This window comes from Geotrypetes seraphini, chromosome 19, assembly GCF_902459505.1.
Source record: "Geotrypetes seraphini chromosome 19, aGeoSer1.1, whole genome shotgun sequence".
Classification (NCBI taxonomy): domain Eukaryota; kingdom Metazoa; phylum Chordata; class Amphibia; order Gymnophiona; family Dermophiidae; genus Geotrypetes; species Geotrypetes seraphini.
This window is the reverse complement of record NC_047102.1, coordinates 33,329,799-33,355,778: the sequence shown is the minus strand read 5'-3', so window position 1 is coordinate 33,355,778 and position 25,980 is coordinate 33,329,799. Positions and strand designations below refer to the sequence as shown.

General features: G+C 41.1%; 2 protein-coding genes across 3 annotated transcripts in view; one reads left to right on the top strand and one right to left on the bottom strand.

The window, feature by feature from the left end:
• The window catches only part of LOC117352133, a 1,164,809-nt gene that overhangs the window by 151,411 nt on the left and 987,418 nt on the right, over positions 1 to 25,980 (top strand). The gene's annotated exons all lie outside the window — the stretch shown is intronic.
• The window catches only part of MUC5AC (mucin 5AC, oligomeric mucus/gel-forming), a 136,361-nt gene that overhangs the window by 95,890 nt on the left and 14,491 nt on the right, over positions 1 to 25,980 (bottom strand). For both annotated transcript variants that reach the window (XM_033928249.1, XM_033928250.1), the window contains exons 4-19: positions 24,701 to 24,772; positions 22,635 to 22,896; positions 19,677 to 19,791; positions 18,880 to 18,970; positions 16,622 to 16,728; positions 15,499 to 15,715; positions 14,554 to 14,679; positions 13,887 to 14,004; positions 10,423 to 10,561; positions 10,059 to 10,169; positions 8,680 to 8,749; positions 6,186 to 6,323; positions 5,932 to 6,096; positions 3,057 to 3,151; positions 2,671 to 2,797; positions 1,624 to 1,879 (exon numbers count right to left, since the gene is read on the bottom strand). In XM_033928249.1, coding sequence (XP_033784140.1) covers positions 1,624 to 1,879; positions 2,671 to 2,797; positions 3,057 to 3,151; positions 5,932 to 6,096; positions 6,186 to 6,323; positions 8,680 to 8,749; positions 10,059 to 10,169; positions 10,423 to 10,561; positions 13,887 to 14,004; positions 14,554 to 14,679; positions 15,499 to 15,715; positions 16,622 to 16,728; positions 18,880 to 18,970; positions 19,677 to 19,791; positions 22,635 to 22,896; positions 24,701 to 24,772 — 2,209 coding nt within the window. The remainder of the gene's footprint in view (positions 1 to 1,623; positions 1,880 to 2,670; positions 2,798 to 3,056; positions 3,152 to 5,931; positions 6,097 to 6,185; positions 6,324 to 8,679; positions 8,750 to 10,058; positions 10,170 to 10,422; positions 10,562 to 13,886; positions 14,005 to 14,553; positions 14,680 to 15,498; positions 15,716 to 16,621; positions 16,729 to 18,879; positions 18,971 to 19,676; positions 19,792 to 22,634; positions 22,897 to 24,700; positions 24,773 to 25,980) is intronic.

Here is a 25,980-nt window from a genome sequence, read left to right as displayed (position 1 = left end):
TATAGCAATATCTTATGATACAGTGTTATTTGGAATGATGATGAGAAAAAAAAGTCAAATTTCACCAGAAAATAACAAGCTTTTATTAATCATGACAGGGGTTGCCATTAAGCATATAACCAACAATTGGAAGAATTATAAAAACCTAAATTATACATTTTGGTGGAATACAATATGTCATATATTCAAAATGGAAAGAGCAATAGCAATACAAAGAGGGACATATACTAAATTTATAAAAATATGGGGGCCATTGACAAAATATTGTAATGAATAAATAATTGGATTTTTCTTCTTCTTTTCTTCTTTTCAATATCTTTTAGGTGACACATATAGAGGGGGGGTAGTGAAAATAATTTTTACATAATATGATTTAATATAATATATAATATGTAATATATGATAGAAAAGTAATAGAAGGGTGGAGGGTGGGAGAGGGGATAAAAATATATTTAGAATATGATGTATTAGATATAAAAGTGATATTGTGTATTCATCAATTGTATTTTAATATTTTGTACACTTTATGTAAAACTTGAAAATAAAAAATAATAACAAAAAAAAAGAATATCGGCTGGCTATATTTTTAAATTTCAGCTCATTAGTTTTCTTTTGAAGAGTAAATCATTTCCAAAAGAGGCGTTTTACTTGGGGCTTTTTTTCTGCATAATATACGAGTGAGATTGGTGTATCAAAAAGTCGGGTTAGTGTGGAAACCATACCAGAAAGCAAGATCTGTCGGTAAATCAGGAGGAGCAAAGCTAGAGATTGCTACTCTACATGAGGAGATATGCATACAGCTGACCACGCAAAACTTGTGACATAGTTTGGTAAAGAAGAGTCTGACGTGCGGCCCACTGTACCTTCATTGACTTCAACTGAGTCAATCACATCTTGCCATGCAACCTTGAACAACTCCACTGAATTATGTGTGGCCCTGATTCTATAAACGGCATCTCATAGGCCCACTAGCCTGCAATTGTCAATCATCCGCTAGGCACCATTTATAAAATCACACCTAGCGCTGTCTACGCAGTCTTAGGCACTGGTAGGCATTGAAACCTTAGGCCAGGGCTTTCTTGGTAAATGCGTGCAACTAATCAAGTGCCTAAGTCAAACCATGCCCAAATTCCACCTCAGATCATGCCTACTTGCTGATAGGTGCTTCGGAGTAGACACCTGCTTTGAAGTGGTAGGCCCCTACCAAGTTAAGTTAATGGCGCTTTCAATTAATGGCACCTATTAAGCTGATTAAGAAAATTAAGTTAAGTACCTAACTTCAGGTGCTGTTTATAGAATGTAGGCCTGTGTATATGGAAAAACAGTAACATAAGTTAAAAGCAGACCACATTTTTGCTGAAGCACCTTCTCTACAGAAGTGCTTTCTCTTACAGCCACTAAATATCAGCTGGTCGGGATGTAATTCACAATCATAAGACAGCTGCAGGCCTTTTTCACTTTTATTAGATAGAAATAGGTTTTGCAAAATTATTATCTAATCCTACAACTACATCAGTCTATTAGATCTACCCCCAACTGGTCATTTGTCTAGCCTGACATGAAATAAAATGAAGAAATAAAGGTGCATCCCACTTCAAGGATATTCAAAAAAAATCTGCTTACCACATCACTGCATTTTCATAAACAACCTCCCCAGAGGGCAGCAAGGATCCTTTATGGTAACAAGGGCAGGCATTGGAGGGTACACATTTGCCATCGTCATTCAGATACAGTCCTTCCTTACAGGTGCAACCATCGACTGGAGCAAACTTGATGCTGCAGGTGACGTCGGGCTCACTGAGGGAACGGCAAGTAGGTTGGCAGGAAGTGACTGAGTAACTGTATGTCAGTGACTTGGGGCAAGTGGTTGTATATTTGGCTTTGGAGGAAAACAAAGTAAAAAAAAAAGGTTAGCTAATATATTGCTAGGGAATATTTATTTATGCTTCTACAAATTACAGCTCCATGGTGCGACCTCATCTGGAGTATTGCGTTCGATTCTGGTCTCCTTATCTCAAGAAAGATATAGCGGCACTAGAAAAGGTTCAAAGAAGAGCGACCAAGATGGTAAAGGAGATGGAACTCCTCTCGTATGAGGAAAGACTAAAACAGTTAGGGCTCTTCAGCTTGGAAAAGAGACATCTGAGGGGAGATAGGATTGAAGCCTACAACATCCTGAGTAGAGTAGAATGGGTACAAGTGGATCGATTTTTCGCTCCGTCAAAAATTACAAAGACTAGGAGACACTCGATGAAGTTACACGGAAATACTTTTAAAACCAATTGGAGGACATTTTATTTTTCACTCAGAGAATAGTTAAGCTCTGGAATGCGTTGCCAGAGGATATGCGGACGGCGTAGCTGGTTTTAAGAAAGGTTTGGACAATTTCATGCTTTATATAACTAACTGCTATATGAGGAATAAGTCTATCTAGTCACTAATCAGACAGGCTTTCTGCTAACCTAGCATCTATCCTCTTCTGAGTATAGCTATGTCCCACTATTGTATGAAGAATGTGCCTACCTCGTCGCTAACCACTATTATGAAAGTCAACTTATAACCTTGTCGCTAACCTTTATTATTTATGTAAACTTGTTACCCGTTCTGGGCTCTTTTTGGGAGGATGGGCTAGAAAATTGAATAAATAAGTAATTGGGTTGTATCACTTACTGCAGACGTTCTCCCTCCATCCACTGAGCGTGACCCCTTTGGCCGTGCAGGCTCGGACATAAGAAGACAGAGCCGCGCACATACAGTTCTCACTCTTCTCACAATTACAGGTATCGAACATGCAGTTCTGTGGAAGGAAGACCACCAGAAAGTTCCCTGAATAATTTTGTACTGTACATCCGCCTTCAGGCGCTTCCTCGTTGCACCAAATCAGTTGCCAACACAGCCCAGTATCCACCCTAGTACTGAGCTGCACAGTTGTGTTTGATTCTGTAGCATCTATAATGATGTACTTTTACTTTTTATTCAAACTAGTGTAAGAGTTAAGAGACAGAGGGAGAAAAATATACCTATGAAATAAAAAGTCATATATCAATAAAAATTACCTTAAGGTAGGTATCTGGAGTCACCACACCATGGCATGGGGCAAAAGGGCCTGAAGAGTCAGTCAGCAAAGAACACCAGTGCTCAGCATACTTCTCTGGAGAGGAAGGAGAAAGTAGAGGGGTTAGAGTTATTGCCTCCCTGCTAGCTGCTCTACACTGGTGGTTCTTAAAACATGCCAAGCCAGTCTGGATTTGAGGATTTCCACAAAGAGGCATGAGATAGATTTGCTTGCCCTGCCTCTACTTTACAAATCTGTCCCATGCATGTTTAAAACCCAGCGAGTTGGGTGTAACCAAGTATCGGATTGAGGATTAGTACCTTATAGTTTGTTCCCTATTCAAGGTTGCTACTGTCTTTAAACACAGCTACAGTTTAGTGACCATGCGGAGGGGAGGGGGGAGTTATCCATGTGAGCTAACATTGTTAGGTGCCATCAACTCTTTCTTGAGCCCTAGTGACTCGATCTAAAAAGAGATCGGTTTAGTGCTAGTCCGGTAAGGTCCTCCAGCATCATCCCAATGGTTGTTTTCAATATGTCTATCCGTATGTTTGCAGGTCACCCTCTTTACCTAGTTCCTTCAATCTTCTCAAATATGATGTCCTTCTCCAATGATATTTCTCTTCTGACAGTGTGACCAAAATAAGACAGTTGTAACTATCATTTAGGCTTCGAGTGACATAGCCGGTTTGATTTCTTTTCTTCTTGATCCCCTTTCCTCTTGATCTCTTTATCCCTTGATCAGTGGCTTAAAGAGGGTAGGAGGCACCTGGGGAGTTGGTGCCCCCACCCTCTTCTCCAACCCCTCCCCCCATTTGTGCACCTTCCCATACCTCTTTAACTCTTTGCCAAAGCGAGACAGCATCTCCAACCTGCTTCCCACAACAGCATCACCTCTTCCTCTGACATCACTTCCTGGTCCCACAAGCCAAGACTGGTGCAAGCAGCAGGTTGGAAATGCTGCTCATGCCGGCGAAGAGACGAAGAGGTAAGGGTAGGCGGAGAGGTGCTGGTGCCCCCAACAAGATAGTACCTGGGGCAGTCCACTCCCCCTTACTACACAACTGCCCTGGATTATATAAAGATTACCCAAATTTGGGCACCTAAAATGGTAGGCACGGATCCCAGATCTGCATTCAAAATAGTTAGTTAATGAGCTCTAAGGGGAGATAATACTGAAGTGTACAAAATCCTGAGTGGTGTAGAACGGATACAAATCGATCGATTTTTTACTCCATCAAAAATTACAAAGCCTAGGGGACATTCAAGATGTTACAGGGAAATACTTTAAAAACCAATAGGAGGAAATTTTTTTTTCCGAAGTTGCGGTAAAAGCGGTTAATGTAGCTGGTTTTAAGAAAAGTTTGGACAACTTTCTGGAGGAAAAGGCCATAGTCTGTTATTGAGAGAGACATGGGTGAAACCACTACTTGCTTGGATCGGTAGCACGGCATGTTGCTACTATTTGGTTTTTTGTCAGTACTAGTGACCATGAGGAAGGGCTACTGGGCTAGATGGACCATTGTCTGACCCAGAAAGGCTATTCTTATGATTTGGACGTAGATCTGCTTGCATGCTAATCTATAATAATGGATGCTTAAATTGGATCCTGCACAATTCAAAAGGGGGTATGGCCATGTGATGGCCATGGACATGTCAGGGGCATTGACAAGATTTAGGCACAATGTTATAGAATAATGGGTTGCACACCAGGATTTACACCAGGGTCCACCAAAGGTAAATCCTTGACGTGGAGGTCTACACAATAAAGAGTGAATTATCCCAGAGCACCACTTGTTTTTGTTTTTTTTTTGTTTTTTTTTTTATAATTCTTTATTCATTTTTAATTTCTTACATCAAGTGATAAATATATAATACATATAATATTCAATAAACACTTGAATATCCAACAATATTTATTTTAATATTAACATATAGAAAACCCCCATTGTAATAAATTATAAATCATCTATTCTTATACCCACCCTAACCCCTTTATATGTTCTATCCTTGTGCTATGATATCTGATCTTTAGAAAAAAAAAGCCAATGGTCCCCAGATTTTATTAAATTTTTTAATATAACCATGTTGTAACGCTATTGCTTTTTCCATTTTATATATATGGCAAATAGAATTCCACCAAAAAGAGCACCACTTGTTGAATCCACAGCAGATGGGATTAAAACACTGGGAGTGCAAGCTTTAGGGAACTCCAAGAGTGTGAAAATAAGGTAAATATCACGAATTTTTGGCAGCGCATTAGTTGAAGAGACTGGATGAGTTTGTGGAAGACTTGGCCTTTTTGTGGTTTGTTGTTGTGGCATTATATGTTGAATTTTGAGTCATCTTAGGACAAGATAGGATCAGTAATTGTAGGCTATGTTCATCAGGTTTTTTGAATAGACTTTTTTCTCCTATTTCTGGAGGGTTTTTTTTTTTAACTTTGTTCCTGTTTCCCAATGTTTTAGACAAAGTCAATGATAGGATATTGGACTCCATCATAGCCACATTTAATGGCTTGATGCTGGAGCTTTGAAGTTATTTAAAGTTCTTACCACTATTGATCATGTCTTTATCCATCTAGAAGAGCACTGACAAATAATTTTGTTTGCTCCCCTTTTTTCTATTTCTATTTTAAAACACCTCATTTTCTGTGCCATTTATAGAATTTGGCCCTTAGTTTAGACCTGTTTTTCATCAGGAATACCGGTAAGTTGAAAATTGCCACTATTGGGATAATCTGGAATCTCCCTCTCACGTAGCTCCCAGCCTGGCCCCTAATCTTACGGAGACTATCAGTCTGTTCAAACTGATTTTTGACCTGGGACTCTCCGTATACTGGCTTAAAATCTACAGCTAACGCAAGTTATACTTACCATTTTCTATGCTGAGGGTACAAGGATTCTCAAATATGTTTTTGACATTTGGACAATTTGCTTGTGTCTTCCAAGTGTTGGCGAAAGAAGCCGCAGTTCCTTCCACTATACCACTGATGGTTTTGAAGTCATCTGCCTGGACATTGTTGAAGTTTCCACAGAGACCTTTATAAGAGAAGCACAAAGAGCTGAGCACATAGAACTGACAGTAGTTGTGCAGTGTTATGACTATAGTCGTACTGAATGTTACTTACCACAGGTCTGCTCCTTGTAGGACGGGTCCAGATTTACATAGATTTGCATGATGGGTACAAGCTGGATCATAATTTGGAGGCCCAGGTTTGTATGTACAATGAGGAAGAAGGATGTGGGCATCAAGACGGTGACATTAGCTGTGAGCAAAGGGTACAGTAGATCAGGCTAAACTATATCTATTTCTCGGTCTATATGTATATATGCCAATGCTCTTACCAGTTAATATTCAGTCAGGACCGGCGAGTGATTTCTTAAATGCCAGCTGCCACCAGCTAAGTTAAACCTGCATATTCAATGTCAGGCGCATTGGAAATCCTGGAAGTTATGTGGATATGGCTAGGGTTACTCTTTTTAGAGGACTGTCCAGGTTCCCGGAGGGATTTTCCAAAACCCGGCAATTTGTCTGGGTTTTGGAAAGCCCCAACGAGCTCCGGCTGCATCTGGAGGGCCTCTGAGCACGCATGGATTATGTCACACATATCCACGCATGGTCCAAACCCTCCAGACATGGCTGGAGCTCATTGGAGAAGAGAGGGGGGCTATGTAGGGGTGGGACTTGGGGACAGGGTTGGAGGCAGAACTGGGTGGAGTCATGTCTCCGGGGTTTTGCAGAAGAAAATATGGTAACCCTAGATATGGCTAATGTTCGGTGCCATACCCACTTAGCTAATCTGGCAAAGTTAGGGAAAAGTAATTTATAGAAGAGATGTATCAGTGTGCATAACTGGCATCACTGATTGTCTTCTATGCATATAGGAGAAATTCTATTTATGTCGCCTAAAAAATTGGCAACAAAAAAAGCTACACAGTGCTATTCTTTAAACCACCTCCGGAGTAAATTTAGGTGTATTCATTTACACCAATGAAAACCTGGCATAAATGTCTATGCCCAAATTGTGCGTGGACTGGGCCCATGACTTGCCCATGCCCTTCCCCTGGCCACGTCCTCTTTTGAGATCATTCTGCACTAGAGAATGACATGGGGACAAATTTGTCCTCATCTCCACTGGATCTATCTCCATCCCTGCCAGCTCTGTCCTCATCTGTTCGAGGCTTGTGCAGATGAGGACAGAGCTTGCAGGGATAGAGCAGGGACAGGGACAGAACTCATGGGGACAGGATGGGGAAGGAGACAGATCCCACAGGGACAAATTTGTCCTTGTGTAGGGTTACCAGATTTTCCATTTGGAAAATCCAGATCCCTAGTCCCGCCTCGAGGCCCGCACAGTTCCACCCATTCCCGCCCTATCACGCCTCAGTCCCGCCCCCAATCCTGCTCCAGCCCTGCCCCCACTGCCTGCTCTCGTTGGGCAGGACATCCGGGTATGCACGGATGCCCTCCTGCCCGACACAATGTGGAGGAAAGCTTTTCAAAATCCGGACAAAGTGCCGGGTTTTGAAAAGCCGTCTGGATCCCTGGACATATCCTGAAAAGGGGAACATGTACGGGGAAATCCGGACTTCTGGTAACCCTGTGTCATTCTATAAATTCTACACGGTAGAATTTATGCGCACCACTTTATAGAATATGCTTAGAAAGTTGTGCGTGGAAATTCTAATCAGGCCAATTAGTGAGTGGCAATTCTAATCGGGCCACTTAAATAACTGGTCCATCTTTGGCCACTATAAATTTAGCTGGCCAGCGCTTTATATTGATGATTAAGGGCATGCTGAAAAGTTGGAGAAGCTGGGGCTCTTTACCCTGGAGAAGCGGAGACTTAGAGTGGACATGATAGAGACTTATAAAATCATGAAAGGCATAGAGAAGGTGGAGAAGGACAGATTCTTCAGACTAACAGGGCCAACAAAAACAAGAGGGCATTCAGAAAAATTGAAGGGAGACAGATTCAGAACGAATGCTAGGAAGTTCTTCACTCAGAGGGTGGTGGACATCTGGAATGCGCTCCCAGTGGAGGTGATAGGGCAGAATACAATACTGGGTTTCAAAAAGGGATTGGATGACTTCCTGAAGGAGAAGGGGATTGAAGGGTACAGAGAGAGGGTAACTATACAGGTATTAATGAATAGGGAATAAAGAATATAGGTAAGGACTTACAGGTCACGAACCTGGGGGGCCGCCGCGGGAGTGGACCGCTGGGCACGATGGACCCCTGGTCTGACCCAGCAGAGGCAATGCTTATGTTCTTATGTTCTTATTTAATGGGTTACATTTCTAGAGGCCAAAAATAGACCAGATATTAAATGCTAGTCACTAGATATGGTCTGGCATTGAATGTCCAGGTTCACTACTGACCGCAGAAGATAACAGGGCTGCCTCGTGAGGTCTCGATATCGGATCCTATGTGCACAAACCTAACTTCTACGCCGTTATTTATTTTTGTTTCCAGATGGAAGGCCACAATATGCTAAAAGTGACAGAAAAGACAAAAGCTTCCAAGTTGTGGAACAACCTGAAGTCTCGTTTGGGATGGGTTTAGACCTCTTTGATACTCATCATGCAGAGGGTGAGATGGGGATAAGATAACAACTCACCTGCTGAGAAGGGCAATTGGGTGTAAATCCAGTTTACAAATACGCTGCCACCTGGTTTAAATACAATGATCTAGTAAGAGAGAAAAGGGGATTATTAGCTTGACCAGTTTAAACCGCACAAAATTTATGCTACTATTCTATAATGAGCAGTTTCAATCCCTTACTATTAGTGTTATAACCCTCAAAAGGTGATAACTGTAAACGCCAATTCCTCTTGTTTAAACTATTAAAATAGTATGAAGTAAATTTTCATCAGAACATTCACAAAATAATTTGGAATGTTTAATCTAGACATTTCAAATTATATGTATATTCAAGGGCACTAAACATTTAGCTAGTGCCACTGAATATACCGATGAGTGATGCCTGATGAAAGAGTGAGGTTAGGTATGACGTTCTGTTGTGTGGTGCGGAAACCAATGGCTTTGGTCTTGGTGGCGTTCAATTTCAGCTTGTTGTTCGTTGCCCATGTTTGGATTTTATCTGTATTGTTTGAGATTTATTCCAACAATGTTAAGATGGTTATTGGTTATTGGGGATGAGCAGGAGGATGTTATCGGCATAGGATAGTACAGTTTCGCCTTCTATTTTGATGTGTCCCAGTGAGCTCATGAATAAATTGAATAGGATTGGGGATAATGGGGAGCCTTGTGGGACGCCACAGAATGCTTTCTAAGGGTTGGAGTATGCTTCTTGCTTTTTGACCGTGTATTCGCAATTTTGTAGGAACTTGGCAAACCATTTCAGTACAGTCCCTGTTATTCCAATTTCTGAGAGTTTGGCTAGGAGTAGTTGGTGATCCACTGAGTTTTGAAGGCTGCGGAGATATAAAATTGTAGCAATATTGCCTTATATGGAAGGTAGACCCTTAGTGGTGGTACTGTGATATTACAGCTAGGAAGCAGGTGCCATTTTGGATGAAGGGGCTGACCTGGGCAGCAGCAGAGAGTGACCACTCTTGCCTGAGATTACTGGAAATAGTTTTGAAGATCCCTAGGTAGGGGCCAAGGAGGACCAAGGTTGTGGGGACTGGCAGCAATGGGGCAGTTCCGGCCAATGGATCTATTCAGGTGGTAGGGATTGGACAACCCTGCCAGCAAAAGTAAAATAATTCATGGTGGGGAGAGTAGAGGGAAAATGCATTGCCCTCCCAGTCTACCCCTGCCCCCCCTCCCAAAGCTGAATCCTGGTTACACTCTTGACGCAAACATGTGTACATGCTAAAGCCTATTATGAAATAACCCCAGCATTGTACCATGAGCAACTCTGCTCCAGATTCAGAACTCTCGCCTTCTCCCACCTTTATAGGTTTCTTTCTTCTCCTTCACTTAAAAATCTCATCTCTAAAAGACTATTGTCCTTTTCTTTAGTTAACTTACTGTATCGCCTCCACCAAGGGTGAGGGCAACACTCTTCAAGCATGTCTCACTGTCAGAAAGGCCACACTTGCGCAGTTCGCCAAGAATAGTAAATGTGTTGGAGTCACATAGCTATATCAAAAGAACAGAAACACACATACAATTAAAGATATTGTGTAGGAGTTTATGTGAAACAACTTTTAATGGCATTTTGTAACACTAAAACAAAGATCTCCCCAATACGTTACTATGGTACTATGTTAATACTGTTAAGTTCAGCTCCATGATTTTAGGAGCATTACAGAACTGGAAAGACTGCATAAATAGCTAATATCTTTAGCAGGAGGGGTAAAAATGTCACTTCAGACTCCTTTCGGATAGTTACCTTTGACAAAACATAGCTACAATCTCCGTGAACAGTGTAGCGATTCTCATCATAGGTGGTGATGTGAGAACCTCCTTCAACAGAGCAAGTTCCAGAATGTGGAAGATCCTCGCACTGCCATTGGCCTCCAGCACAGGAGCTACACAGGAAGCGTAAAGTTACTGAATCACATGTCAAGCAATGGCAGGATCACAATGGACACAAAATGTTCACTGAGGATTCGAGCACTACACAAACTTAATAGAAACCATTGTGAATGTGAACATACATTAACAAAACATGGTATGGGTGTGCATTTGGCATCCACTTTCCGTTCTGAAAATCTTATAAGACTAAAGAACATGCAATAAATTGACTGTGGGGGCAATTCTATAAACTAGGGTCAAGATATATTGGGCATATTTAGTGCCAATTCCCATAATGCCACTTAGGCCTGACTAATCCATTATAGAATACTAGAGCAAAGTTGCTATGGTTCACTGAAAGTTTGGTGTGCCAATGAATATCATATCAATGGCTGGTAAAAGTTGGCACGCTTATGTGTGCCACCCAACAAGCACAAGTGAGAATATTCTATGAGTTGCGTTTATTACTTGGAGAAAGCCTCATGACACACCCATGGTCCTCTCGTGTAAAGTCTCCTCAAATTCTATATATGGTGTCCAGATTTCATTGCCAAAATTTGGTTACACTGCTGAGCTACACTTGCATCTTAATTGCCTAATGAGTTATTAACCGAATGCTAACATCTAATTATCGATGTTAATTGACACCAATTAGAACTTGCAGGCACATCTGGCTATGCACTATTCTATAACGCTGGGCATCTAAGTCTCTTAGTGTGCCACCCAAAAGGGAGCATGGCCTTGAGAATGGCATAGGCAGGTCATAGGCATTCCAATGCGTTGCATGCAGTGTTCTAGAATAATGGGTCTCCATACCCAATTTAGGTGTCGGGATTTACACCGGGTTTCAATAAGCATAATTGTAGCACCAGAGATAGGCAAGGGAATCTGCATTAAGCGCTATTCTGTAAAGGGTGCATGCCTATTTTTGAAAACCATTTCAAGAATTCCTCCTTAAGTAATATTTTTGAGAGACTATTGCTTACTTGCTCACTGCCCTCCATTGCCTCTTGACCCCAACAGCCTCCCATGGGTTTATGGACAGTATTAACTATTCAACCAATCAGTGTTCAAAGCCTCAATCTGGTGTTTTGGCTTCCTCTCTGGGTATTCCAAAACTCATTCTGGTGCTCCAGTTGCCTCACTCAGTGCATTCCAAGCCTCATTCTTGCATCACCCACAGGAAAGTTGCGACAATTTCTGACACCCCACAGGAATCCCGTGCCACATCTTCTTTTACTACTAATCATTTCTATAGTCATATTAGACATACACAGGAGGTGGCATAGTGGTTAGAGCAACAGCCTCGGCACCCTGAGGTTGTAGGTTCAGATCCCACGCTGCTCCTTGTGACCCTGGGCAAGTCACTTAGTACATTGTGAGCCCGCCAGGACAGATAGGGAAAATGCTTGAGTACCTGATTGTAGATAACTTTGATAGGTGGTATATAAATACTTAAAATAAATTTAAAAATATATTACATGTAGGTGCCTGTCCCTAGTGGACTCGCAATCTAAGTGTTATACCTGGTGCAATGAGGGCTAAGTGAGAATGGGAATTGAACCCAGTTTCCTCAAGATCATTAACCATTAAGCTACTCCTCTATCCCCTTGAGAGTCCTATGGGTTCTGCGGGAGTCCCGTAATCTCTATTTCTGTGTAGCTTTCTAGTGCATATCCCTAATAATAATTTATTTTTATATACAGCCTAACCAGCAGTTCATAGCGGTTTACACAATTAGGTACACAGTATACAATATGATAATAATATCATACATAATAAAATCAGAGTAACTAATTCAAGCATTAAAACTAATGAATAAGGATAACATCGTCAGCTAAAATAAGTGCAGATAAAAAGTACGTTGTGACTACATAATTATATGAAAATCAATAATGTATAATATATTGCTTAAATAAGTGGGTTTTAAGATCTTTTCGAAATGGATAGTAACAAGAAGATTCAAACATGAATTCATTAATCCTGCTTGGAATGTTAAGGTCCGATCCAAACATTTTTTCTAAGGACTGAAAGAAAATAAAACCAGCCAGATCTACGGATATTTATTTTTTTTCCCTTAAAGCGTGATATTTTATCTAGGTGTGCTAAATTCAGGTAACAGCCCATTTAAATCTCATATTAAACACATCTTTATCTGTTAACAACCTTGAATCAACAGTGAGTACCTGTTAAATAATGACAGAACAAACAATAGAATCACAGCAAGGACAGACCTCATGGCTTTTTCCGCAGAGGTGAGCCACTTGGCACGTTCAGTTTATTAAGATACCTTAAAGCCTGCAGTGGGATTTAATGGGATTATTGGCTTAAATTTGTTTATTTGGGTGTTATAAATTCTGTATTAATATGAAGGTGTGAAACAAATTGAAAAAAAGAAAACAAAATGAAATAAAGTCTGAAAAGACTTGAATTTTTTTTCCCCTCGGCTCTTCCCTACGAGTCACTCTTTGTGCACTGATGAAGCAGACTGGGTGGGCAGGGTGTACATTTAGGCCCAAAGGCCCAAATTCTGTAACCGGCGCCAAATGTTAGGCACCTATTTTGAAAGGCTTATTAATCAGCAATAATTGAAACTTAGGTGCCTATCAACAAAGAGCGATTCCGTAACAAGGCGCCTCAAAAAATGTAGGCGGCCTTCAAAAAATTAGGCACTTGCGCTGCTCCTGACGCTCGTAGGAGCATCGGGAGCAGCGCGGGGCATTCAGTGCGGCTCCTTGCGCTAAAAAACGCTATCGGGGGTTTAATAAAAGGGGGCCTTAAATCCTTAGTGGGTTCCAAAATCACATACACAAAACCCAGATAACATATATAATACGTAATAAACTTCATAAAACAGTAATATGTTACTCAGTTTCCCCCATATTTCACCCCTCAAAAAAAATATATATAAATAAACACTTTACAAATCACATAATTTTAAAACAGCGCTAAAGCCAACCTCTATATGGGAAAAAGCTTCAACAAATAATGACGTTTTCAAGAACTTTTTTAATTGCTTTAAAACCACTGACCACTATGGGTGAATAGTGGGGTGATTGAAATAAGCACATAATTTAGGTTCCCAAATTTGCATCCTTAATGCTGCTTCCCATATCATGCTTCTGGTGAATAGGACATTAATCTCCCCCCCCTCTTTTTTTGAAGCCGCGTTAGGCTTTTTTATCACCGGCCGTGGCAGTTAAGACTCCGACGTTCATAGGAATTCTATGAGCATCTGAGTTTTTACCTCCACAGCTGGCGATAAAAAAAGTGGCTTCATAAGGGAAGGGGTGGGGGGGGGGGAAAGTAAGCAATGAATCTAGAAAAAATGCAAATTACCAAGACTGGAAGGAAGTGGAATAACCTGCTCCTGGTGCATAGGTGTTGCCTTGGTAGGTGCAGGAGCACTGCTTCAGGGGAATGCATCCGGCATTATTGATGTCATCAAGCACAGTTCCTAATCAAAGGAAGAAAGGCCATTAATGCATTACAAGTCATTGATTTAAATACAGAACTTGGATTTGCAAAAAGATGTGATCATAATCTTATGAATCATCCATTGAAATGTACATAGAGAATTGCAAACTGAGGTGAATTCTAAAACAAGGTGCGAGGCGCTGGCTCTAGTGCTTATTTCAAGCTTATTCTAAGCTTATTCTGTAGGAAAACTAGGTGCCTGCAATCAATTACTCCGGCCCAATAGCCGGTACAAAACATCACAGCAAAATCTTAGCATGTATACATGCAATTGGTAGAATGCGATCATTTACGTGGGTACCTGGGCATTTCACCCGCGCGCTACCCCAGTTCTACCATTTTCCTAACTTAAATCTAAGCAGCTCTTTATAGCATTACCTCGCTTGGCACCCAACTTTGTATGCCAAGGGCAAAGTTCGGCACCCAAGTTTAATAGAATTATGGGGATTGTAGATAAGATTTCTTGAAATACGAGGATAAGGCTGGAGACTGAAAAGGGGTTAACACTAGAAGAACAAAGAGTGCTCACCTGGCGGACAGAAGCAGCCATCCATACAGTGTTCTTCACAGACTTGCACTTGCTCCGAGTTGGAGCAAGTGTCTGCACAGGGTGAACCACATTCCTGGTACTGCATGTTGAATGGACATTGCTTGGCTAAAAACAGGGAAAAAAAAATAGAGCTCATAGTTCTGGTAGAGGCCTTACATCGGTGTATCGCAAACTGTGTGCCTCCTGAGATTTCAGGTGTGTCTCTCCTTCTCTTCGTCCCTCTTCCTTGCTGGCATCCCCCACTGGTGTCTCAGGGCACATCTTGAGGGCCTTCGCGCAGGTGTAGGCATCAGCGTGATGTCGTCACGGTGGCATCCACGCACTTCTGGATGCCTGGAGCCGCGGCCACTACGTTTAGTGTGCTGCGGCCTGCGAAAGTTTACAGGACACTGCCTTATAACCTTGACATGTAAGATACCATTGAGATCGAGGCAATCTTCACGCTTCTCATCAAAACTTACTAACTGTTCCCTCTTTTAGGCAGATGTTTTTGGATGTTAATAGGGACTCTAGGTTTTTGCTAATGGCCCCTTCTTTGTGGAATTCTTTTCCATTATATTTAAGGGCTGAAAAATCACTTAAAAATTTCAAGTCCCAACTTAAGACTTATTAGTGGAATATGGCATTTGAATATACCCTCTTTTTAATTTTCATTTGATCTTGGTTAACATGAGGTTTTTATTTTTCCCCTGACCCTTTGTTGCTTTCCTTCCCTTTTTTTTAACCCATAACATGTAAATCTCTCCTTTTCCCTCTTTCCAATTATTGTCTGTTTTGTGGTTTAGCCTTGCCTGTGTTTATTGATTTTTGAATTGTCACCCTTGTTTTTACGCTGGTAAACCGCTTTGATTGAACTTTTGTGTTAATAATTGCGGTATGTCGAACAAAGTAACTGTAAGTGCAATGCCTCTTTCTTATACTTACGACAAAAATCTGCAGCTCTCCAGCTCTGAGGTGACCCGCCAGCGTGAGCACACTGACGGGAGTATTCGGCGAAGGTGTTACACATGCAGAAAGTGTTAGTGGTGGTATTACAGTGGCATAAATCCTGGACACAGGCCTCCATATAGGGGCCAATCCCAACCAGTGCGTTACAGCTCAGAAAAGCTGTACTAGTCAACACTCTGTGGCAGAGGTTTTCCTATCAGAATGAAGAGAGGAACTGGGTTAATTCACCTCTGCTAGCGGGAAAGCTGAATTCTTTAGACGCAATTTTATTCATTTATTCATTCAGTTTTCTATACCGTTCTCCCAGGAGAGCTCAAAACGATTTATGCTAATAGATCTCATGCATATTCATTGGGGAAATCCTGAAAATCCGACTGGAGGGACTTTGACACCCCTGATCTAGGGTTTTATCATTTAACCACAAGACTCCTGAGGCAGGCCTTCTTGGGCCGAAACATGATCGTGTCGAGTCTGTTTGAAAATAAAAGGACAGAGCACCATCTGGTCTCCTTCATTGTCCTTTTTGGGCCCATTAAAGTCCTACACGTAAGGTGCCTATGGAGGTGCATAGAGACGCCTATGGATGCCTAAGTCCATTTCTGGTGCAAACCATACCCCCGCCGGCTTTAGGCATCCTTATGCGACTCGGTAGGCGTGAGACTGGCACCTTACACGTAGGCCTTTAAAATGATGGCCTACATTTAAGGCATCTATGAATGGCACCTGCATTTTCTTTAGAAAACGTGCATCCCGATTGGTTCGTTAGATTGCAGTAGGACGCCTACTGCTGGCTAACTTCGAGATGCCATTTGGAGAATTTGATCCTTAGTGCTTATTGCACCCTAACTTTTGGAACCTTCTATAGAGTTGCCTCAGATTTCTGCCATTATTTAATAAAGACATATGAGCAGCTATGTGTCTTTATAAAATAGGCTTATAATAAGCACCTTCCTTCCCTATTAACCTAGAAGCTCTGTTATAAAATTGGACTCTGAGGGTATAGAACTTTTGCTAACCACTTCATTTGCATGGTAGCAAAGTTGTGCATGGAAGAGGCTCCTTACACACTGGAAATACCACATATATAAATGCTGCTTACATAATCCATGCAATTTTCCTGAGTTGTAGGTACAGGATCTTCGCATTCCTCGGTGGGCCCATCCAACTTTTGTAAGCTCCCAAACTGCAGTGCTGTCAGTTTAACATCTACAGAAAAAAATAAAAAAGAACAGTAGGTTTTCGTATGGCATATGTCCGTAACAAAATACAGATCCTTGCTTTGACAGGGAAAATTACCCTTCAAAATTACATTAAAGTATTGTCACAGTGAACGTTGCAATGGCACAGAGTAAAATGATTAGCTTTTAACATTTTGAGGTATGAATTCATAAAAGAATAAAAGGAAGGGAGGGGAGTCTAAGAGATTATTTTGATGACTTTTTTCCAGAGTTAAAGAAGGCATGGGCTGGGCACCTGGGATCTCTCAGAGAGAGAAAGATTTAATGGTTACTGCGGATGGGCAGACTAGATGGGCCATTTGGCATTTATCTGCCATCATGTTTCTAGGTTTCAATGATAGTTGTCTAAGGATATTGTTTGCAGTTAAATGCTTTTAAATACAGTAAATAAAAAATAATTTGAAATTATACTTGATCTCAATGTTTTACAGTTAAATAACTACTGGTTCTTCAAATGCTGGCCCATATTGGGTCCATACCACAATATAATTACTGTGTATTATCGTTTTGTATTATTGGACTGCACCTTGTATTTGATTTTCTGAATAAAATTTGCATCAAGATCATCGGTTCCAATGGGGGAATTAGAGTACGGCCCTTAATAATGTAAATGGAAATTGCAGCCATTTTAAAGTCATGCTAGAAGTGGCACCAGTGCTCGAAAATCTCTTAAAATGGTGACCACGTTCTATCAAATCCCAAACAACCTTGTTTGCTAAAGATTTCTCAGAAATTGCATAATAGATATCAAAGTTCAATTGTTTTATAAAAGAAAATATCAGTAGCGGGAGCCCACCTTGCCGTCGCAGGGCGTAGTATCCCGGTGGTGCCACGCATTTAACGCTATGCTGCAGAGTTTATACGGGTCCACCGTTATATCATATCTTCTCTTGTTTAGACTTTTATTTTCATTTTTAATTGTTATATAAATCCTAAGAGATTTTAAGCTTTGGCTCTTTGTCGCAAAAAAATTAATTCAATCCTCACTTATCAACTGGCATGATACATTTTTTTTTTTTAAAAAGGAGAGGTCACTTATCTGGCGTGTTCAAAAAAGAATACTGCATGGCTTCTGCTAACCCGGAACCACCGGGATACTACGCCCTGCTACGGATCTTCTCTTTTATAAAACAATTGAACTTTGATATCTATTATGCAATTCCTGAGAAATCTGTAGCAAACAAGGTTGATTGATAACGCTGGCCACTTTTTAGCATAGCTTAGTAAAAAAGCTCCTCAGTTTTCTATGTGGGCAATGACATTGAATATCCCTAGCAGCTACAGTATATAACTCCCAGTTTCGTGCCGATTCTACTGCACTGACCAGAGAGTGTCACAGCTGTCGGAGCTCGATATTGGCTCCTGGGCTGACCAGCGCAATTTACCCCGGCAGGAGCCTCTCCTGTCCTTTAAAATCAATTTAGGGGCCCTAGCGTGCTCTAAATGCAGTGTGTGACACTTAAGATCTTTGAGACGCGGTCGGCGTCTGAAGTAGAGTGCGATCGGATATGTTACACCCTGAGGCAGCTTAATAGTGAAACCCTGGCCACCGTCGGTGTACCGATCCTCAAGAAAGAAAGAAAGATAAGTTGTTTTTCTTCTATTTTCTTCAGTTTTTCAAAGCAATTATTAACATAGCACATTGCCTGGACCATCTTCAACAGGAGGTTTTTAGCCAGTGAAGTGACCGCTCGAACACCGATATTCCACCATTGTGGAGGTGGGCGGGCCCCTGTCTGAGGCTTTTTCCTCCGTCAAGACTGGTCTTTTGCCTGTGCTTTAATACCTTTATACCATCATCGTATTCCATCTTTGTGAAAGTGTTTTGTTTATTACTAGTGTTTTTCACAATATCCGAGTGTTTTTTGCTATACACTTATTTATTTAAAACATTTTTAATCCGCCTATATCCAAGGCGGCTCACAAAGTTCCATACATAATAAAATGAACATTTGAAAAGGAGACAGACATGAGGTAGAGGAAAAATGCAAGGTCACAATGTTATATCGTCACATCTAAGCAATTGGCACGCCAATGTCCGTTAGCGCATGCTGAGCTGTAATTCAAGGGCCCCTTTGAATATTTGATTTCTAGGATTCTAATCAATGTAGCTACTTACTATTGGAGATGAACTCGTTCTGAATGGAAATATGGTTGTAGTCTCCACAGAGGCCACATGTCTGGTTGGCATATTTATCATCCAGCTCCAGCTAAATTGAGAAGAAAGGAAAAGAAAATCCATTTCCGCATTTTATTCAAATTAATGTGAAAGTGTGATAGTTCTGTGTTGTTGGTTTTTTTTTGTTTTTTGTTTCTCTTTTGAATTACTTTCTTTCTTTAACATATAATTTTATGAATCAAATTTCCAATCTGATCTGCCAACTTGATTTCTATTTCCCTCCTGTTCAAGGATACATAGCAATGTGGGGGGGGGGGGGGTTCAACAAAGATTCAATGCTGTTTGCAATAGGGTTCTTAAACAATTAAATATGTGCAACGGTTGATAGGATTATTGAGAGAAGGGGGTAAGTCTTGATCGAAAGAAAAATGTCTTCACCAAGGAGGATTGTTTCTCTCCCACTGGCGCACCGGGAAATTTGGTAAGAGCAAGGGCTGGGATTAGGAGGATGGAGAGAAGATCTTCTGAGGCGGGAAGGGAGGGAGGGAGATGGGGTTGATACTGATACGTGAGGGAAAGGGGCAGGTAATGATCAGGGGGTCTGCGTTATGATCGAGTTGGGGGGTTGGGAGTGTGATCAGGGTGGTTAGGGTGATTTCTTTTTTAGGTTTAGGCAGTCAGCAACAGAAAGACATTACAAGAAAAAAAAAGTGCAAACAAAACAGGAAACTGGATGAAATGACTTTTTCTTTAACCTAAAGACCCCTTTTCGCTTTATCTGAAAACATTTTATTTACCAAGATATTGTCCTCTCCATTCCACATGAAAGACAAGCCTAGCTTAGCAGTCATTTTCAAATTCACGCCACTCCTCTTGATCTGAATTCCAGACTTGCTGTATGGCAACTGAACCCTAAAAACAATACATTAAAGAAATTGAGAGGTTCGAAGATAGAAAAGACATAGGGCTAGATTCACTAAGGCCACGGATCAGATCCAATCCATGAGCGATCCGATCCGATCCATCGAGCTTCCTTTGATTGAAGACCCGGTATATAAGGTTAAGTTTTAGTTTAGTTTAGCTATAGCCTATTTTGACGTCGAACGGGATATATGAATTTATTTACTTAATTTTCTATACCGTTCTCCCAAGGGAGCTAAGAATGGTTTTACATTAATTTATTCAGGTACTCAAGCATTTTTCCCTGTCTGGTCCTGGTGGACTCACAATCTATCTAATGTACCTGGGGCAATGGGGGATGAAGTGACTTGCCCAGGGTGACAAGAAGCAGCGTGGGTTTGAACCCACAATCCCAGGGGGCTGAGGCTGTAGCTTTAACCACTGCGCCACACACTCATGCAAATCAGGGCGTTCAGAATCACACCCCCCAACCGACCGTCCGGATCGCTCTCCAGCGATTCCAACGCGTGCGCAGACCCTCTACTTTGCCTGTAGAGGGTCTGCGCATGCTCACCACGCTTGAAAGTTCTTTTTTTTTTTTTGAGTCGGGAGGAACTTTACTTCTTTTTTCACTTGGCGAGCCCATGGTTTTAACCCGCTGTAAACCTGCGGTTAAAACCACGGGCTTGCACTGCGGGGGAAGGGCAGGAGAGCAGGGCAGTCAGAAAGGAGCTGAGCGACTGGATCAGTCAGCCCAGTCGTCGTCCCTCATTTTTTGTAGTGAATCGCTGCCTGCCTACATTTGAATGCCGTTCCCCCTCATTTGCAGGCGCGGATGGGAGGATGATCGGGTCAGAGGGAAATCGGGTCGCTAAGTGGTCGGGACTTGATCAGTGGGCTTAGTAAATCTAGATCAAAGCTTCAATGCACCAAGTCAAAAAATCCCAGGATCAAAATGAAACAGACTTGTAAGCTCTAAAGTGCTCAAAATAAGTATTCTAAATTAATAAATAAATAAACCACACTTATCTTAGTGAAGTTAACACAACCCTACGGGGACCCGTTACACCCTAACTTGGCTTCTTCAGGGGTCAATATTTTGTATCATGACTCGATTTAACGAGGCAAAATGGTTTATTTATTTATTAATTTATAATACTTATTTTGAGCACTTTAGAGCACTTTTTGCTTTTCCATTCTGTACTCAATGATTGATATCTCCACCTGCAATCTTGGTTATTGAGATCTTTGATGATTTACCAAGCAGGTATCTGAGAGAACAGTTTGATTATACCTCTTGAATCTAATAGCTTAGTAAATCTAGCCCATATACTTTTTACAAGGGCTCACCTTAATGATGCTATTTTATTCTACTGTGGGAAAAGAAGACTGGCATTGTCATGTGAACGGCGAACCAAGTGGAGTTGATTTACATATTCAGTGAACAGACAGAATAGTTTTCTGATAAATTGCCAACGTAATGTAATGAAACACTGAACTGAAGATAAATTTACAAGGTACTCATATTAAAGTTTTTCAAGTTCAAGTTTCAAGTTTTTATTAATATTTGATAAATCGCTTATTCAGTTAACTAAGCAATGTACAGCTTTATAAAAACATAGGTTGTGAAAACTAACAGGTTAATACACATCTTTTAACTCTAGGACAGACATGAAGCGTGGGGATAGCGGGGAGAAGTTACAAATTTTAGTTAAAGAGAGAGAACAAAAAAAGGGAAAAACAAGAGAGAAGGTAACAAAATAAAGGCTTGAAGTCTCATTATTAGATATTGAACACGTCTTTAAAAAGATAAGTTTTTAACGTTTTTTTAAATGAAGTTATATGTTTTTCTTCTCTAATGTACTGTGGCAGTGCGTTCCACAAAAAAGGGAGATAAAAATTTTTTCAGATATATTAGTGAAAGGAGGAAGATATAAAATGGAATTGCTATTATGGAAAACCTTAATGTAACTTGTATTATATTTATTTACTTTTATTCTAATGCAGTTTTGAGAGGGGATATTGAATGGGAATTAGATGGGTGGGATTGATGTTTGTTATTGGAAGTTGATTGAATTTATATTTGATATTTATATTATTATTATACATGTATTGTTAAATTTCATGTTTCATATTGTTAATATTATGTGTACTCAATAAAAATCATTTAAAGTAATACAAAATGCCTGTTTTAAATATAAATGCCTGTTACAAACATAAAACAAAATGGCATACAGGAAAACTAGCAAATATCAGAGAAAACATAAAACCTAACCTTCTAACAAAAATGTTTGAAACAACCAAATTTAAATATTTACGAAAGACAATATAAGAAGTAATTGTACAAAATTTCCAGAGTACGTTCCACACCTGCCCTAGTCGATAGTTATATGATCTAAGATATATTTAAATGTACTTTATGCCGCCTCTAGATGGAAATGTTAATAATAAACGATCAAAGATACGATGTAATGTTTTAAAAAATCCTGGAAAACTCTCTGGAACTTTTCCATATGAGGCTTTAAAGGCAAGACAACCTAATTCCACAGGGAGCCAGTGCAGGTTTGGGGTTTTTTTTTTTCCTTCTTCATAGCTATTTCTGGGCAAGAATCCACAGCTCTACCCGGTACTGTGCTTGGGTTCCAACTGCAAAAGTCTCCGTCAAAGCTCACTCCAACCCTCCCGGCCATTGAAGGCCTCCCCAGCCTATCCTCAACCAAAAGGCCATATATGATGTAACATGGTCAAATCTAGATTTGTAAAAGATCAATCTTGCTGCCGTATTATGTATCAAAGTCTTTTCGTCAAATTAACAGAAATCCCTGAGAATAAAATGTAAATGTGCAGAAACTTACGGGGCTCCGTTGACCACAACAGAGTTGTTCTTTATTTCAAGAGGGATCCCTTCAATCTTCATGGTAATGTAGCCAATGGTAACTACATTGTTCACCACAGAACGCCTGATCTGGATATTGAAGTCCTCGTAATTGCTCTTGCAGTGGGAAGAAAAGATATAGTTGCAGGTTCCCGGGAAATGATAAACATCTCCATCAAAGGTCTTGAAGTAGAAATTACCCCAAGTGCTGCAGACTTTGCCATTGTGAGCGGCTGTGATAGCTGTGGGTTCAACGTACACAGTCAGCATCCATTTAGATTGATTTGTTCACAAAGGAGGGAATTCTCTAAAGGGTGCTGATAAATGAACACTGGAAAAGATCGGTGTTAGCCTAGCATTGCTAGCAGTCAGCATTTTCGGTTGGCCTAACTAATGTCAGCAGAGGCCTATGGGACATTATATAAATCTGACTCTGGACTGTTGATGCAGAGAGACCTTAAATGCTCCTGCACAGAATTCACACACTTTAAGCATCCAGCCAGACTGGATTGTTTATCAAGAAGATAGGCTACTTGAATGGGACAAAGAAGCCAGAGACTTATCCCATCTACCATGTCTGCAAGTATCACACCTTCCTTATCAATCAAACAGTTTACAAATTATAAACAGAAAGATACTGGGACATACAATAGTTTCTATTTTTAGAATAAGATTCCAACCTATAAAAGCCTCCTCTCTGCAACACCCCCCCCCACCCCCCATCTCTCTCTCTCTCTCTCTCTTTGAAGTCTGGACTATCTCACTCCCTCCCCTCTCTCTCTCCCCTTCTTTCCTCTGGACTCTGTAAGGCAGGTAAACTGTCTTTTCTCTCTCATTCACAACAGCACAGAAGCAGTCTCTGTATTTGTAAAGCTTATTTCTATTTCTTTCTGTACAATTGTAATGCTTGATGTATCCTTATAAAAGGATCTGAGTATCATTGTAGACAATACGATGAAACCTTCCACTCAATGAGTGGTGGCGGCGGCCAAAAAAACAAACAGGATGCTGGGAATTATTTAAAAAGGGATGGTTAACACGACTAAGAATGTCATAATGCCCCTGTATCGCTCCATGTGACCTCATCTGGAGTATTGCGTTCAATTCTGGTCTCCTTATCTCAAGAAAGATATAGTGGCACTAGAAAAGGTTCAAAGAAGAGCGACCAAGATGGTAAAGGGGATGGAACTCCTCTCATATGGGTAAAGACTAAAACGGTTAGGGCTCTTTAGCTTGGAAAAGAGATGGCTGAGGGGAGATATGATTGAAGTCTACAAAATCCTGAGTATAGTAGAAAAGGTACAAGTGGATCGATTTTTCGCTCCGTCAAAAATTACAAAGACTAGGAGACACTCGATGAAGTTACATGGAAATACTTTTAAAACCAATTGGAGGAAATTTTATTTTCACTCAGAACACATTGCTCTGGAATACATTGCCAGAGGATGTGGTAAGAGTGGATAGCATAGCTGGTTTTAAGAAAGGTTTGAACAAGTTCCTGGAGGAAAAGTCAATAGTCTGTTATTGAGAAAGACATGAGGGAAGCCACTGCTTGCCCTGGATCGGTAGCATGGAATATCGCTACTCCTTGGGTTTTGGCCAGATACTAGTGACCTGGATTGGCCACCATGAGAATGGACTACTGGGCTTGATGGACCATTGGTCTGACCCAGTAAGTCAGTTCAGTGGGTTCCTACCCCAGTTAGGATTAAATTACAGTTCTCTCCTGATCCTCCACATCCTTCCCTCTGGTTCTGATCCCTTTAAACTCTCCTCCTCTACTTCCTGGTTTGGCACTTTCCTCCACTCCCCCTCTCCTGAAGCTGTTTCCCTTTCTGAGCTATCCTTGCTTTTCTTCCAGCTGGCCAAGAGGGGAAGTGCTGAATGTTCCTCAAGGAAACCTTTTGTCTGAGGAGCTGAACTAACCCGAGGAAAGGGCAAGGTTTCATAGCCTCTGTCATTTTACGGTACTCATCTATGAATCCATTATTCATCTTTCCTTTCCTAAACTTCACCAGGGCAAGGAAAGACATGTGTATAACTTACACTTTATTACAGGCATGGTTTGTAATCCTGGGATGATGGTCACTTTCTGAGATGGTTCAACCGTGACAAAAACTGAGGAAAACAAACAAACAAAATTATCACAACTGAATCATAGTGTTCAAGAACTATCCATGCTTTCCTGGTGCTAGAAAAGAAGAGCATTGTCAAACAGAAGGTGTGAATGCATCAAAAGAAGCAGAGGCAGAAATGTAATCTCATTCTGTAGAATTAAGGGGTTATCTTCCGCTAATGCTAACATTCCACCTTGTCACAGGGTAGACCCTGCGACTGAGCTGGGTAGTGAAAGGACGCCTATGCCTAGGGCTAGGCAGGGGAAAATACTCTCCCAAAGAGATAAAACACTACCCACACCAACCCCTCAACCCAGAACTATAGCCAGACAAGGAAAGTTCAGTGAGGAGCAAGGATGTATCTATTTGTTTTCGCCGGAATTAGAGAAGGGAGAACAATGGGTAAGGGGAACTAAAAGTGCTCAGGATATTATTCCTAGGGGGAAGGTGCACCACACATCTCCTAATATTCATGGGGGACACAATTCCAGGCAACACCAGGAGCATTCTAGTCCTCAATTTAGTCAGGAACAAGCCACACCTGTTCATTATCCTGATGCTTATAGGGACCAGCAGCAGTGCTCAGAAAGGAGGCAGCTATTGAACCAACCTACACTGGGGAGGAAACAGAATGGAGACAGGAGACCAGTTCCAAGGACACGCAGCAGCATACCTCAGCCTAACACCCAGGTCAGATCTAACTTTATGGAAGCTGAAATGTTAGAGGAATTCAGGAGGGACGCTTCAGATAATGAAGACTTTTTAGACCCATGAGGAGGTCATGGACTTTAAAGAAGGAAATGTTGATTCTGACCATTGGGATATGGAAACCGATGGGGTTTAAAGGAAGTTAGGCTGAGACTGGTTGTGCTAGCTAAGGGACTGGCTGTCTCTGTAACCTTAAGGCAAAAGATAGGGTTACTGAAAGCCTTAGTGAGGGTTCCTTGCATTCCTTTTGGGCAAGAACCACAGAGTTTCTAGGCTGTGGTAATTAGCACTGCACAGCCTTGGCAGTAGTTTGAAGACCTTTTTTCCCTTTTGGGGTTTTTCCTTAGACTGGATGGTGGGTCCTGGTTGGGAGGGACACCAGCCAACGGTCATTGTGGGAGGAGGTCCCTTCTGCTTTGAGCTCTGCACCCAAAGAGTTTAGAGGCGGATCCAGTCTAAAGCTGCCAGATATGATTGTAAGCAAGAAACTGTATCAAACTG